The sequence below is a fragment of the Pelodiscus sinensis genome, chromosome 2, assembly GCF_052426305.1.
Source record: "Pelodiscus sinensis isolate ZL-2025 chromosome 2, ASM5242630v1, whole genome shotgun sequence".
In the NCBI taxonomy this organism is placed as follows: Eukaryota; Metazoa; Chordata; order Testudines; family Trionychidae; genus Pelodiscus; species Pelodiscus sinensis.
Window position 1 is genome coordinate 3953735 of NC_143053.1, and position 12860 is coordinate 3966594.

The 12860-nt window shown below is 61.5% G+C and overlaps 1 protein-coding gene across 3 annotated transcripts; it reads left to right on the forward strand.

Annotated features, from left to right (window-relative positions):
• Positions 1–30: 30 nt before the first annotated feature.
• On the forward strand, positions 31–11513 carry PYCR3 (pyrroline-5-carboxylate reductase 3). 3 transcript variants are annotated; one of them, XR_012901164.2, is made up of 7 exons: positions 31–167; positions 3347–3411; positions 5003–5182; positions 7758–7970; positions 8863–8955; positions 9514–9617; positions 10393–10530. XR_012901164.2 is itself a non-coding variant. In XM_075919980.2 (6 exons), exons 1-6 carry the CDS (start codon positions 83–85, stop codon positions 10573–10575), a joined length of 1017 nt encoding a protein of 338 aa, XP_075776095.2. In that variant the 5' UTR covers positions 31–82; the 3' UTR covers positions 10576–11513. The 3 variants fall into 3 exon arrangements, 2 of the variants coding, with proteins under 2 accessions (XP_075776095.2, XP_089632259.1); XM_075919980.2 differs by lacking the exon at positions 9514–9617 and having other exon boundaries at positions 8863–9153; positions 10393–11513; XM_089776133.1 differs by lacking the exon at positions 9514–9617 and having other exon boundaries at positions 10393–11511.
• The last annotated feature ends 1347 nt before the right edge of the window (positions 11514–12860 follow it).

The following is a 12860-nucleotide window of genomic DNA, read 5'->3' on the forward strand; positions in this document are numbered from 1 at the left end:
AGGCCGAGCGGAGCCCGCGACGCTGGGGGCGGGTCCGGCGGTAGCCACGTGGTGGGCGGGTCACGTGGGAGAGCCGGCTGGGATGGAGGCGCGCGGGGAGCTGCGGGTCGGGTTCGTAGGCGCCGGGCACATGGCCCAGGGGGTGGCGCAGGGCGCGGTGCGCGCAGGTAGGCGCGGGGTTTGGGAGAGCCCCGCCCCCCTCCTCTCCCCTCCCCCCCACCCCACCTGCTGGGGGTCCCTGGGTAACCAGCCCCCCCTTCCCGAGGGGAGCCCCAGCAGAGCGTGCCTGGGTAACTAGACCCCCCCCCCCATCCCAGCTGGGAGCCCTCGCCGGGGGCCCTGGGTAACTAGACCCCCCCCCATCCCAGCTGGGAGCCCTCGCCGGGGGCCTGGGTAACTAGACCCCCCCCCCCATCCCAGCTGGGAGCCCTCGCCGGGGGCCCTGGGTAACTAGACCCCCCCCCCCATCCCAGCTGGGAGCCCTCGCCGGGGGCCCTGGGTAACTAGACCCCCCCCCCCCATCCCAGCTGGGAGCCCTCGCCGGGGGCCCTGGGTAACTAGACCCCCCCCCCATCCCAGCTGGGAGCCCTCGCCGGGGGCCTGGGTAACTAGACCCCCCCATCCCAGCTGGGAGCCCTCGCCGGGGGCCCTGGGTAACTAGACCCCCCCCCATCCCAGCTGGGAGCCCTCGCCGGGGGCCCTGGGTAACTAGACCCCCCCCCATCCCAGCTGGGAGCCCTCGCCGGGGGCCCTGGGTAACTAGACCCCCCCATCCCAGCTGGGAGCCCTCGCCGGGGGCCTGGGTAACTAGACCCCCCCCCCGTCCCAGCTGGGAGCCCTCGCCGGGGGCCCTGGGTAACTAGACCCCCCCCCGTCCCAGCTGGGAGCCCTCGCCGGGGGCCCTGGGTAACTAGACCCCCCCCCATCCCAGCTGGGAGCCCTCGCCGGGGGCCCTGGGTAACTAGACCCCCCCATCCCAGCTGGGAGCCCTCGCCGGGGGCCCTGGGTAACTAGACCCCCCCCATCCCAGCTGGGAGCCCTCGCCGGGGGCCCTGGGTAACTAGACCCCCCCCCATCCCAGCTGGGAGCCCTCGCCGGGGGCCCTGGGTAACTAGACCCCCCCATCCCAGCTGGGAGCCCTCGCCGGGGGCCTGGGTAACTAGACCCCCCCCCCGTCCCAGCTGGGAGCCCTCGCCGGGGGCCCTGGGTAACTAGACCCCCCCCCGTCCCAGCTGGGAGCCCTCGCCGGGGGCCCTGGGTAACTAGACCCGCCCCCCCCCGTCCCAGCTGGGAGCCCTCGCCGGGGGCCCTGGGTAACTAGACCCCCCCCCATCCCAGCTGGGAGCCCTCGCCGGGGGCCCTGGGTAACTAGACCCCCCCCCATCCCAGCTGGGAGCCCTCGCCGGGGGCCTGGGTAACTAGACCCCCCCCCCATCCCAGCTGGGAGCCCTCGCCGGGGGCCCTGGGTAACTAGACCCCCCCCCCCCATCCCAGCTGGGAGCCCTCGCCGGGGGCCCTGGGTAACTAGACCCCCCCCCCATCCCAGCTGGGAGTCCTCGCCGGGGGCCCTGGGTAACTAGACCCCCTTCCCGAGGGGAGCCCCTGCAGAGGGGCCCTGGGTAACTAGACCCCCCCCCCATCCCAGCTGGGAGCCCTCGCCGGGGGCCTGGGTAACTAGACCCCCCCCAGCCCAGCTGGGAGCCCTCGCCGGGGCCCTGGGTAACTAGACCCCCCCATCCCAGCTGGGAGCCCTCGCCGGGTGCCTGGGTAACTAGACCCCCCCATCCCAGCTGGGAGCCCTCGCCGGGGGCCCTGGGTAACTAGACCCCCCCCCCGTCCCAGCTGGGAGCCCTCGCCGGGTGCCTGGGTAACTAGACCCCCCCCCCGTCCCAGCTGGGAGCCCTCGCCGGGTGCCTGGGTAACTAGACCCCCCCCCCCGTCCCAGCTGGGAGCCCTCGCCGGGTGCCTGGGTAACTAGACCCCCCCCCCCATCCCAGCTGGGAGCCCTCGCCGGGGGCCCTGGGTAACTAGACCCCCCCCATCCCAGCTGGGAGCCCTCGCCGGGGGCCCTGGGTAACTAGACCCCCCCCATCCCAGCTGGGAGCCCTCACCGGGGGCCCTGGGTAACTAGACCCCCCCCCCATCCCAGCTGGGAGCCCTCGCCGGGGGCCCTGGGTAACTAGACCCCCCCCAGCCCAGCTGGGAGCCCTCGCCGGGGGCCCTGGGTAACTAGACCCCCCCCCCATCCCAGCTGGGAGCCCTCGCCCGGGGGCCCTGGGTAACTAGACCCCCCCCATCCCAGCTGGGAGCCCTCGCCCGGGGGCCCTGGGTAACTAGACCCCCCCCATCCCAGCTGGGAGCCCTCGCCGGGGGCCCTGGGTAACTAGACCCCCCCCATCCCAGCTGGGAGCCCTCGCCGGGGGCCCTGGGTAACTAGACCCCCCCATCCCAGTTGGGAGCCCTCGCCGGGGGCCCTGGGTAACTAGACCCCCCCATCCCAGCTGGGAGCCCTCGCCGGGGGCCCTCACCCCAGAACCACCCCCCACCCTGCTGGATAAGCGAGTTCCCATGCTACAGGCCCCCCCTTCCCCTCCATGGGGGTCCCTCTGCAAGCAGCCCCTGCCCCAACACAAGGGCCCCCCAACTCGTGCAGTGCTGCTGTGTAACCCTGTGTCTCACCCCGCAGAAGACATCCCAGTTCTGGGCAATGGATCCCTGTAGAACCAGCCCCCTGCATCCCACCCCACGGGACAGCTGCAGCTGGGTGCTTGGTGAACGAGCCCCTAGAAATAGCTGCTGTGCCCAGCAGTGGAGGCGCCTGCGGTCCCGAGCCCTGTCCCGGTTATGGCTCCTAGGGGCTGAGGGATCCCTCTGTAAGGCCCCTGCCACGCCCCCATCCCAGAAGCTGCAGGTCCTTGCTGTGCGATAAGTCGTTGGCTCTCTGCTCAGGCCCAGTTAATCAATGACTCTGGGATCCTAGGGCGGGGAGGCCACAGAGAGCTGTCTGGCTGTTCCCACGATACCTGCCGCACAGGTGTGCGTTTTACCACGGCCATTCCAGGCCTGCTGCCACCGCTGCCCTCCTGTGGCAAAAGGAAGTTCCCTGCAATCGCCTGGCATCGCTGCCCGCAGCGCGCATAGCCCGTGTGCCCTGGTTAGCTGCCTGCCTCTCCGCCCTTCCGCGGCCGTTAGGAATCTCACGCTGGCTGGTGGGCAGCTAACGCTGGGCACGAACAGGCTTGGAATTGGGCCTTGGTACGAGTCTCTAGTCTGAGCATGTTTGAGGCATCGCAGGATTCTCTCCATGCCCCTTAAGCAGCGGCTTACCTCTGCTCTGTGTTTTCAGGAAAAGTCAAAGCTGCCGACGTCCTGGCCAGCGCGCCGTCCGACAGGAACTTGGGGGCCTTCAAGGTGAGCGAGGGCAGGGCATTGCAGGCTGCCCGGGAAAGGTCAGGCCTCTTCCTGAGGACTGGAAGAGCTAATAGCATCCTGGTGTCCAGAAACGGGAGGCAAAGGCGATAACGATGCTCGAGTCCACTTGCTTGTGATCCCAGCAGATGTGCAAGCTATTGAGTTCCTCTCCGGAACACCTGGGTGCCCTGGGAAATGGGGCTGGTGAGCTATGGTGGCTTTTCCCTTTCTCTCACTGCTCATCCTCAGTCCAGGTCTACACTGGCGTAACACATGTAGCTGGAGTCTGCTTACCTTCAGCCGAGCTTAGCGCCAGTCCCCGTCGTCTTCCCTCGCGACTGCGAGTATCAGGGCTGACTAGGGATGTGAACAGCTCGCTGACTAGTCACTTCTCCCTCCCTTTCTGAAAGAGGCAGCAAGGTGGGGGAAGAGAAAAGTGCTTCAAAGTGGCAGCGCCACGTGGAGCCTGGAGCTGCTGCTTTGAAACGCCACATGCAGAGTCAGCGGGGGAGGGGGGGGCTCCACTTGAAATGCCATGGGGCCAGTGGGGACTGCTTGACTGGGCTCGTGATCCCTGTAGCGCTTTCGCCTTTGAAATGTAGCAACTGCCCTGGGGTTGTTGCTACACTTCAAAGGCGGAAGCGCCCTTATCGAGTAGTCCAGGGGTTCTCAAACTTTGTAATACTGCAACCCCCTAAAATTCTAAATGAATTTGTGTGACCCCCACCCCATGAGTAAAGGGGGATTTGGGGGCAGCGGGGCTGGCCGGGGGAGATCGGGCAGGGAAACCGGCCAGTGGGAAGCAGGGGTGGCGGGGGGAGGAAGGGAGAGGTTGGGTACATTGGGGCTGGCCGGGGAAGATCGGGAGGAGAAGTGGGGGAGAACCAGTCGGCTGGGATGGGGCAGGGAAAGCATGAATTGGCTGGTGGGGAGCGGGACTGACCCAGGCACATGCCGCTCCCAGGGCGCTGCCTATCCTGTGCACAGTCCCAGCGAAGCACGAGTGAGTTTGGCTGAGGCACCACCACGCGCTAGAATAGCGCTCAGGAGCACGTACAGGGCTTCCCTTCCTCCCCAAGGCATCACACGCAACCAGAGGTTCTCAGCGCTGATCGCGCCCCGCCTCCCAGCCACTCCCCCAGCCCCCGCCAGGCTTCCGTCGGGCACCCAGCCAGAAAACTAGAAAATACCGGACTGTCCCGAAAACCCAAAAAAACAGACTGTCCTGTGACTCCCCTCTAAGTTGCTCAGTTTGAGAAACCCACAGTTTGAGAAACGCTGGAGTAGTCGAATAGTCAATGCAACTTGCATCGACTATTCGATTAGCTGATTAAATTTAACATCCCTAGTGCTGACCGGAGTTGCCCTCAGCATTTGATTTAGTGGGTCTTAACTAGACCCACTAAATTGAACCCCAGAAGATTGATCACTGGGCGGAGGCCTCAGATAGCCTTTCCCATCTCACCGGGCTGCGTTTTAATGTCGCCACGCATGTTAAAAGCAGGTGGGTGCTGAGTGCTGCTGTTATGTGGGTAGATTCCAGCCTGTCCCCTCCAAGCCTTTACCGGTGTCCCATCTCCTTGGGCGGCAGGAGCTGGGCTGCAAGACGACACACTGCAACAGTGAGGTACTGCAGCACTGTACCGTGGTCTTCCTCGCCACCAAGCCGTACCAGCTTCCTGACGTCCTGCGGGAGATTTCTCCTGCCGTCACCCGGGACCACGTTATTGTATCAGTGGCTGCTGGAGTCACTCTGCAGATCCTGGAAGAGGTGGGTGTCTTGTCCCGCTGCCCCCAGCTGGCTGGGGGAGTGTCTGGGGCGTGCACTTTCTCATGGGAACAGTTTATATTTGCTTTTAAACAATGGCCTGGTTAAGAACACGCCCCCTCTAGGTAAAAACTGCTCCAAATCCATGCAGCTCTCCTGGGAGTCTGGTGTGTGTGCAGCCCAGGTCACACCAAGGTTCCTTACCTGGAATGGGCCTGGCGAGGGAGTCGCGATAGGCACTGTCTTCTAAGAATGGCATCCCAGGGGGGTATCAAGGGGTGACCCAGTACTTAGATCCAGCCGCCTGGAGTGGAAGGGTGTAATTACCAGTTCATTGGGGAGTATGGGGCAGTTCACACTGAGAATGTAAAAGGTTAATGGGTGAGGCGAGACCAGCTCCGGTTAATTGGGCGGGGCTGGAGCAGCTCCTCCCCCACCCTAGACAAGGGGCTGCTCCAACCTCACAGAGCCCCTCTGCTGCAGGTTACACACTCTGGCTCCCTGGGAGGAGAGCCAGTGGGGGCTGCCAGCCTGCTCCCAGGGAGCTGGCAGCAGAGCCCACAGTGAAGTGTCTGCAGGAGTGGGGCTGGCAGCTCTTCCTGGCCCTGCTCCCAGGGAGCCGGCAGCAGAGCCCACAGTGAAGTGTCCACAGGAGTGGGGCTGGCAGCCCTTCCTGGCCCTGCTCCCAGGGAGCCGACTTCGCTGCAGGAGAGAAGCCTCTTTCCCGGGAGCGGAGCTGGCCAGGCTGGTGGCCTCGCTCCTGGGAAGGCTTCTTTGGGGACTCCTCAATATAGAGCCAAGTTGCCGGCCTGCTACGATTTTTAGTGGCTTCACGGTTAAGTACTAGGGACGTTAGGAGGCCTGTAATTTGTTAATTGTGTCGTTGACAACATTTTGTTAAGGGCAGGGGCAGATGACGATTTTGCGGGGCACAATTTCATGGGGCCCCCCCTTTGAGACGGCGCATGGGGTCCGGGGCAGCTGCCCCGTTCGCCCTGCCCTATATCCGCCCCTGGTTAAGGGCATGATTAATCGATGTGGGTGAGCACTGCAAGTGCTCAGACAGCCTGGCTCCGTCCCGGCTTGCACCAGTCCCGGGAACTCCCCCCACTGCCGCTCTGCAATAATGTGCACATAGCTCCCAGGACTGAGCCAGGCTGCCTACCCCCCAGCTCCTAAATGACTCATTATGCAGAACCCACAGCGGGGGTAGCTCCCGGGACCCGGTGTGAGCCGGGACTGAGCCAGGCTGCCAGCCAGCCTGCTAAAAAATATACTGGCAGAGGCGTGGGGGGAGGCTGCGAGTAGCCGGTAGCGTTATCGGTGAGTTGTTTAACCAGCTACACTATCACATCCCTACCCTGTACCTGTTACGCCCACGTGCCTTGTTTTCAAGCCTCCCTTTGCAGCCGCGAGAGCGAGAGACCGAAAGCTGAAATGGTGCTGCAGTCCCGTGACTGCCGGCGCTGGGGCCTGTGCTTTAAGCCAGCCCTGCCAGCAAGCGGGTCAGCTTGGGCCGGTCTCAGCAGAGCTCCCCATTGAGTCTTGTTCTGGATGGTTTCCTCTCTGTAGGCGTCTGAAGAGACTGAATCCAGCAGGGGGCGGCGAGCTAACGCGCGCCCAGCCCAGCCCAGCCCAGCCCAGCCCAGCCCAGCCCAGCCTCCCTTCCCAAGTTGCTGCCTGTGATTTTCCTCCCACCCACCTCCACTCCTCCCTGTAGTATGTTGTCACAGCCTGAGTATTATCCCTTGTGCCCCTCAGTGCTGAGCTGTCCCCCCTCACCACATGCAGCCCTGCCGGTGCCCCCTATCTTCACCTGCAGCCTCCCGGCCCTCACCCATGCCCCTCAGTCCTGTACTGCAACCTCCTGACTAGTCCAGTCCAATGCAGAGTTCCCTGTAAGCTGAGCTCTCAGGTGGGAGCAGGGATAGCTCAGCGGTTTGAGCATTGGCCTGCTAAACCCAAGGTTGGGAGTTCAATCCTTGAGGGGGCCATTTAGGGATCTGGGGCAAATCTGTCAGGGATGGTAGTTGGTCTTGCTGTGAGGGCAGGGGACTGGACTCGACTCAATGACCTCTCAAGGCCCCTTCCAGCTGTATGAGATGGTATATCTCCTTATATTATATTATATATATTTTTATATATTATAGGATAAATCCAGGTGCCACCCAGCTGATTAGCGGAGTGCTCACAGCTGCCTGCAGCATGTGTTTCTATTGGTGGTGCGCATCCACACTTGCCTTGGTGCACAGCACAAAATTTATTCTGCACATGGATGGAAAAATTAGAGGGAACTCCGGTTCTGAGCCCTTCACCACACACACAGCTCAGCTGATGCCCCTCAGTCCTGACCTTCAGCCCCCTGGTAGCTCAGAGCCGGCTTCCCTGGGCAAGTAGTACTGAGCAGCCTGGTGGGTTTGCCTTGTGAATACACGGCAGGGATGGGTTACGCCTGCTAGGCACAGTCCCCTGTGACCTAAGGCATGTACTGCCTGGAGACCCCGGACCGTCTCCCAGCCTTGTCCCCACCCGCAGCGGAGTTCTCTTGGGTAAGCATCACGGCCGTCTCTCCCTGCAGCTTCTCCCGGCTGGGACCAAGGTGCTGCGGGTCATGCCCAACCTGCCCTGCGTGGTGCAGGAGGGGGCGGTGGTGTTTGCCCGGGGCAGCTGCGCTGGAGAGCAGGAGGCCGCCCTGCTGAAGAGCCTGCTGTCCTCCTGCGGGCTGTGTGAGGAAACGCCCGAGTCCTACATCGACATCCACACGGGCCTGAGCGGCAGCGGGGTGGCCTATGTGAGTGTCCTCGCGCCGGGGCCAGCGCCTCTCCGTGCTGCCCTCCAGCCCCAGTTGGCTCCTTGTGAAGTGCCTCCTGGATTGTTCCCTCTGCCCTGGTCCGCAGCTGGACATGGAGACTCCCAGAGCAGTGCTTGGGTTACCAACCAGTCCTGGAGCTTGAGGCCTCTCTGCTGGGTACCCTGGGCTCTCTTCTCTGTGAACTGGACCCTGGCGCCTTGGTGCTGCCCATCTCCCCCTGAGTTGTGCGTGCTCTCCGCCCCCCTGAGCCCCTATGTTCTGAGAGTGGGGCAGCCTGCGCCCCCCGTGGGTTAGCTGCACACCGGCCTGGGGCTGTTGAGTGCAGTAACCAGTGCCATTGCCCAGAGATTTGGGAATCGCTGGTCGAATGGAGACCTCCAGCCCTTGCCTGTAACTGGCTTATAGCCCTGCTCTGCGTGCAGGGAGAACGGGCACCATGGCAGGGGTGCTGGTGACCGCGCTCTGGCCAGGCCGTCTCCCGTATCACCCAGACCTCAGCCCCTTTGCTTCGTGGGCACCTGATTTCTGGCTGGCTCAGGATGGTGGCTGGTAGCTTGCAGAAAGCTCTCCCAGGCTGGCTCCTGTATTGGGATTCCCGTGGGTGGCGGGTAATGCTGCCCAGCTGCCCGGGAGGGGCTGGGGCGCACTGCACAGCAGCCCTGGCTTTCAGCGGAGGTTGGAGAGAAGGTTGTGAAGGGTCATGGACTTGGGGGAAGGGGTGTGGCTTTGGATGGAAGGGGCGGGGCTTCGGCTGCCTCCCCCAGCTGGCCGTTCACTTGCCTCCCATGGGGATGTCTCCATTTCCTGTCCTCCAAAAGCACCAGCAGTAGGATCCAGCTATTGGCTGAACGTCTGCCTCTCCCTGCTCCAGGTCTACTTGTTTGCTGAGGCCCTGGCGGACGGTGCGGTGAAGATGGGCATGCCCAGTGCTTTGGCCAATAGAATCGCCGCCCAGACACTGCTGGTAAGTTTCGACTTTGCTCCTCGTCGTCAGGATCCCCGGCCTCATAGTCCAGACCTGCCGCCAACGCGCCTGGCTTCCGACCCACAGCTCCCCCGTCCGTCCCAGTCCTGGGCTCCCCAGTGCGACTCGGCTCCGGCCTGCAGCGCCCTCTGCTGCTGCCCACACCGCAAGTGCCCGGGAAAAGCCTTCAGCTCTAGGGTACGCTCCTGCATCCCCTTGTGCCCCGTGGCTCCAGCTGCCCTCCCAGGAATGCCTGTGCTGTTGCTCTCTTGCCCTACCTTGATCCCCACCACCCTCTTTGGCTCTCTGAGGGGCTCTGCTACTGGAGCTGAGCTGGGATCAGCCAAGCGTGTTTGGGCTTTTCTGGGACCGTAGAGTTTCACCAACCGCAGCTGGTGCAGAAGATTCCCAGGAACTCACCCAGGACCTGTGGGGGCTGAACTGGACAAAGTCCAGTCTCCTTGGCTGGCCTAGCATGGCCACCGGGTCGGGGGTGGCAGCAGCTGCACTGGACAAGCCTAGAAAGAGTCAGTAACTGATCCAAAGTCCTTTCAGTAGGTACCTTCACTGCTTAAAACCACCTGACTTCCAGCCAGTGGTGGTGCTAGACCTCCCTCTGATGGATTGATGCACCCATTACTGAAAACGCGTTCCTCAGGAAGGTAGTTCTAGACCGGGGTGGGCAATAATGTTTCGTGGGGGGGCACACCCAAGAACTTGGAAAGCGGCCAAGGGCCTCACTCTTCCATGATACTAAAGGAGAAGGTGTGGGGTCTGGGAGCCGAAGGGAGTTTGCAGTAAGGGATTGGGGTGCAGCAGAGTGTGGGGTTTGGGAAGGAGATGGTTGTGACTTGGGGCAGGGAATTGGGGTGCAGGATCTGGAAGGAGATATGGGTGCAGGAGAGGGGCAGAAGGTTTGGGTTGTGACCTAGGCTAGCAGGGGGTTGTGACCTGGGGCAGGGGTTTGGAGTGCAGGATCTGGGAAGAGTACGGGGGCAGAGGGTCTGGGTTATTGAGGGTTGGGGTGCCAGAGGCTCTTTATTAAGCTAATTAAGACTGTTCTGTGAGGCTATAATTGCAAGGCAGGTGTCCTATCCTGTGGAGGAAACAGATCATGCATTTACAAGGGGGTAGATCAGCTGATTACTCTGAAGAGAGTCAGACCTGGTTCCCTTTAACTCTTGGCATTCACACCACGGAGAACAACGTGCTGGTCCAATGATCAGAGGAAGGCGGCCGGGGTGGGGGTTGGGAGACCTCGGATCCGACCCCAAAGGGCACAGAGCGAGGCAGTGGAAGAATGGGGAATTCACTGCTGTCTGCCTGGGAAGGGAGCCGTTTGGGGGTAGCTGGGTCTCGCTCCCCACGTCCGAGGGCCGGGACGGTTTCAGTGCGCTAAGGCACAGGGCTCTCCTCTGATCACGCCTCCTCTTGCAGGGAGCTGCGAAGATGATCCTGGACACGGGGGAGCATCCGGCCAAGCTGCGCACGGATGTCTGCACGCCTGGCGGCACCACCATTCACGCCCTGCATGAGCTGGAGAAGGGGGCGCTGCGGGCGACCGTCATGAACGCCGTGGAGGCTGCGACCGTGCGGGCTCGCGAGCTGGGCAAGAGATAGGGGCCGGGCAGCGTGTTCTGGGGCCTTTCTGAGCCCTGCAAGAGCTGCCCCTGGGGGACTCTGGAGTCTCCATCCCGTGACGGAAGGAGGCCGTCCAAGCCATCCTGCGGATGTAGATCCCAGTCCTTTCTCCCCAGGTGCTGCTCTTCCTGCCGGAGGGATTGGTCTCAGCGTTTGCCGTTTCGTTTCCTTTAAGGGGCTGTTTGCCTCCATGTTTCAGCCCTTCTTGTTGGGACGTTCGGTGCCGTTTTCTGCCGAGGCGGGAAAATGGCGTCATGTGACCACTGCAGTCTGCCCAGCTACAAAAGGGTGGATAAGATCGGGGCACGCGATGCTGGGGCTCTCCCTCCCCAGGCCGCAGCACCATGCAGACCGATCCGCTTCCCTGCGTGTTCCTGAGCCTTGCTGTCAAGCGCTGCCGTTTCCCATCACTTCTCGCCCGGGCTTTTCCTGACCAGCTGTGGTATTCCTGGGACATGTGGGTGCGCAGAAGGGATGTTAAATATCGGTTAACTGAATAGTCGAGTAACCAGGGGCGGGGCCAGTAGCCACTTTATCAGAGGCAGCAGCGTGGGGTGCCAGGTGGGAGCTGGTCTGTGAGGGGAGCCAGTTTGAAAACCAGCTCCCCTCGCGGACTGGCTCTTGCCCTGCGCTGCTGCTTCTGAGAGAGAGGCAGCAGTGTGGGATGGCAGCAGTCCCTGTCTAGGAGGGGTCTGAGCTCCCGGACCCGACGTGAGCCAGAACTGAGCCAGGCTGCCTGCCCAGCCGGCTCCTAATGTGCTCATCGGTTAATCGACTACAGTTAATCCCTAGCGTACAGCTTGCCTCTTTCACCTTGCTGACCCACTTCGGTTGGGCTTCGGCTTCATGCCAGTGTGTGTGTTTACTGAGTTATTTTAATAAAACCCTGTTGTTTGCATCCCATGAATTGCTGCCTTTGGCTGAGAGGGCCTGGGGGGAAGGGACTCACTACCAGTGACAGAGAAGGGGGATCCTGTAGTGCAGTGGTCACCAACCAGTCGATGGAGATGTGCTCGTAGATTTTAGATCTTGGAGCCTCTGACGGGGTCCTGAGTGGTTTGGCCAGGAAGCTATCAGTGCTGTCACTTCGGTTGCCCCTCCACCCACTGCCATGCTGCCTTCGAGCTGCCCCCCCAGAAGCCTCCTGCTTGTTGTGCAGGGTGTGGGAAGGAGAAGGGGGGGTGGTGCTGATGTCAGGGTGTCCCTCCCCACACTCCTATACCCTGTCTCCACACAGAGAAGGGGACGGAGGGAGACTGACAATGCAAATCTCTGTCCTCACGGTGCGTGGGTGTCTGTCACACTCAAACACACAGGCTGCGTCTAGACTGGCAAGTTTTTCCGCAAAAGCACTTGCTTTTGCGGAAAAACTTGCCAGCTGTCTACACTGGCGGCTTGAATTTGTGCAAGAACACTGATTGATTACCTTTCCCTTTTAAGGCACAGACCTAACAGATTGATTTGTGATCGGTGCTGTCTGCCGGCGTGAGAGCTAGAAAGGCCTTTCGCTAACGGGAAGCCGTTTTCATCATTGAGTGACAGTCAGCCCATGTTTGGATAGATGCTGCTCCCGCTCAGGGAAAAAGCCCTCTTGCGCAAATGCTTTTGTGCAAGAGGGCCAGTGTAGGCAGCTAAAAACTGTTTTGCGCCAAAAAGCCACAATGGCGATCGGGGCTTTCTTGTGCAAAACCGCGTCTAGATTGGCACGGACGCTTTTCCACAAAAAGTGCTTTTGCGGAAAAGCGTCCGTGCCAATCTAGACGCTCTTTTCCACAAATGCTTTTAACGGAAAAACTTTTCCGTTAAAAGCATTTGCAGAAAATCATGCCAGTCTAGCGGTAGCCAGTGTGAGGGTGTCTGTCATACTCCAACACACACTGTCCTTCCCCTGCCTCTCCCAACACAACACACATGAGGGGTTGTTGGTACTATGGTTCCTGGTGGCAAAGTGGGTTAGTTTGGTTTTGGACTGGTCTGTGCATTTCATCATTTTCGTTTCTCTCTTATGCTTATATTTAATTGAGGGGTAAATTCTAAATTGCCCAACCTGTCATGGCTGGAGTTGTCATCCCTGTGGTAATTGCTGCTCCTGGAAGTGGCTAGCATGTCCCTGCAGCCCCTGAGAAAGGCAGAGCCTGGCCTGTGTGTTGAACGAGCACTGCTCCTTAGTCGCTGGGAGAAATGACCTGAAAAGCCCAGGAGGGAAGTGGTGTGTTAAGACCCTCTGTCCTGTACCAGACTGAATGTCCTTGGAAAACCAGGGA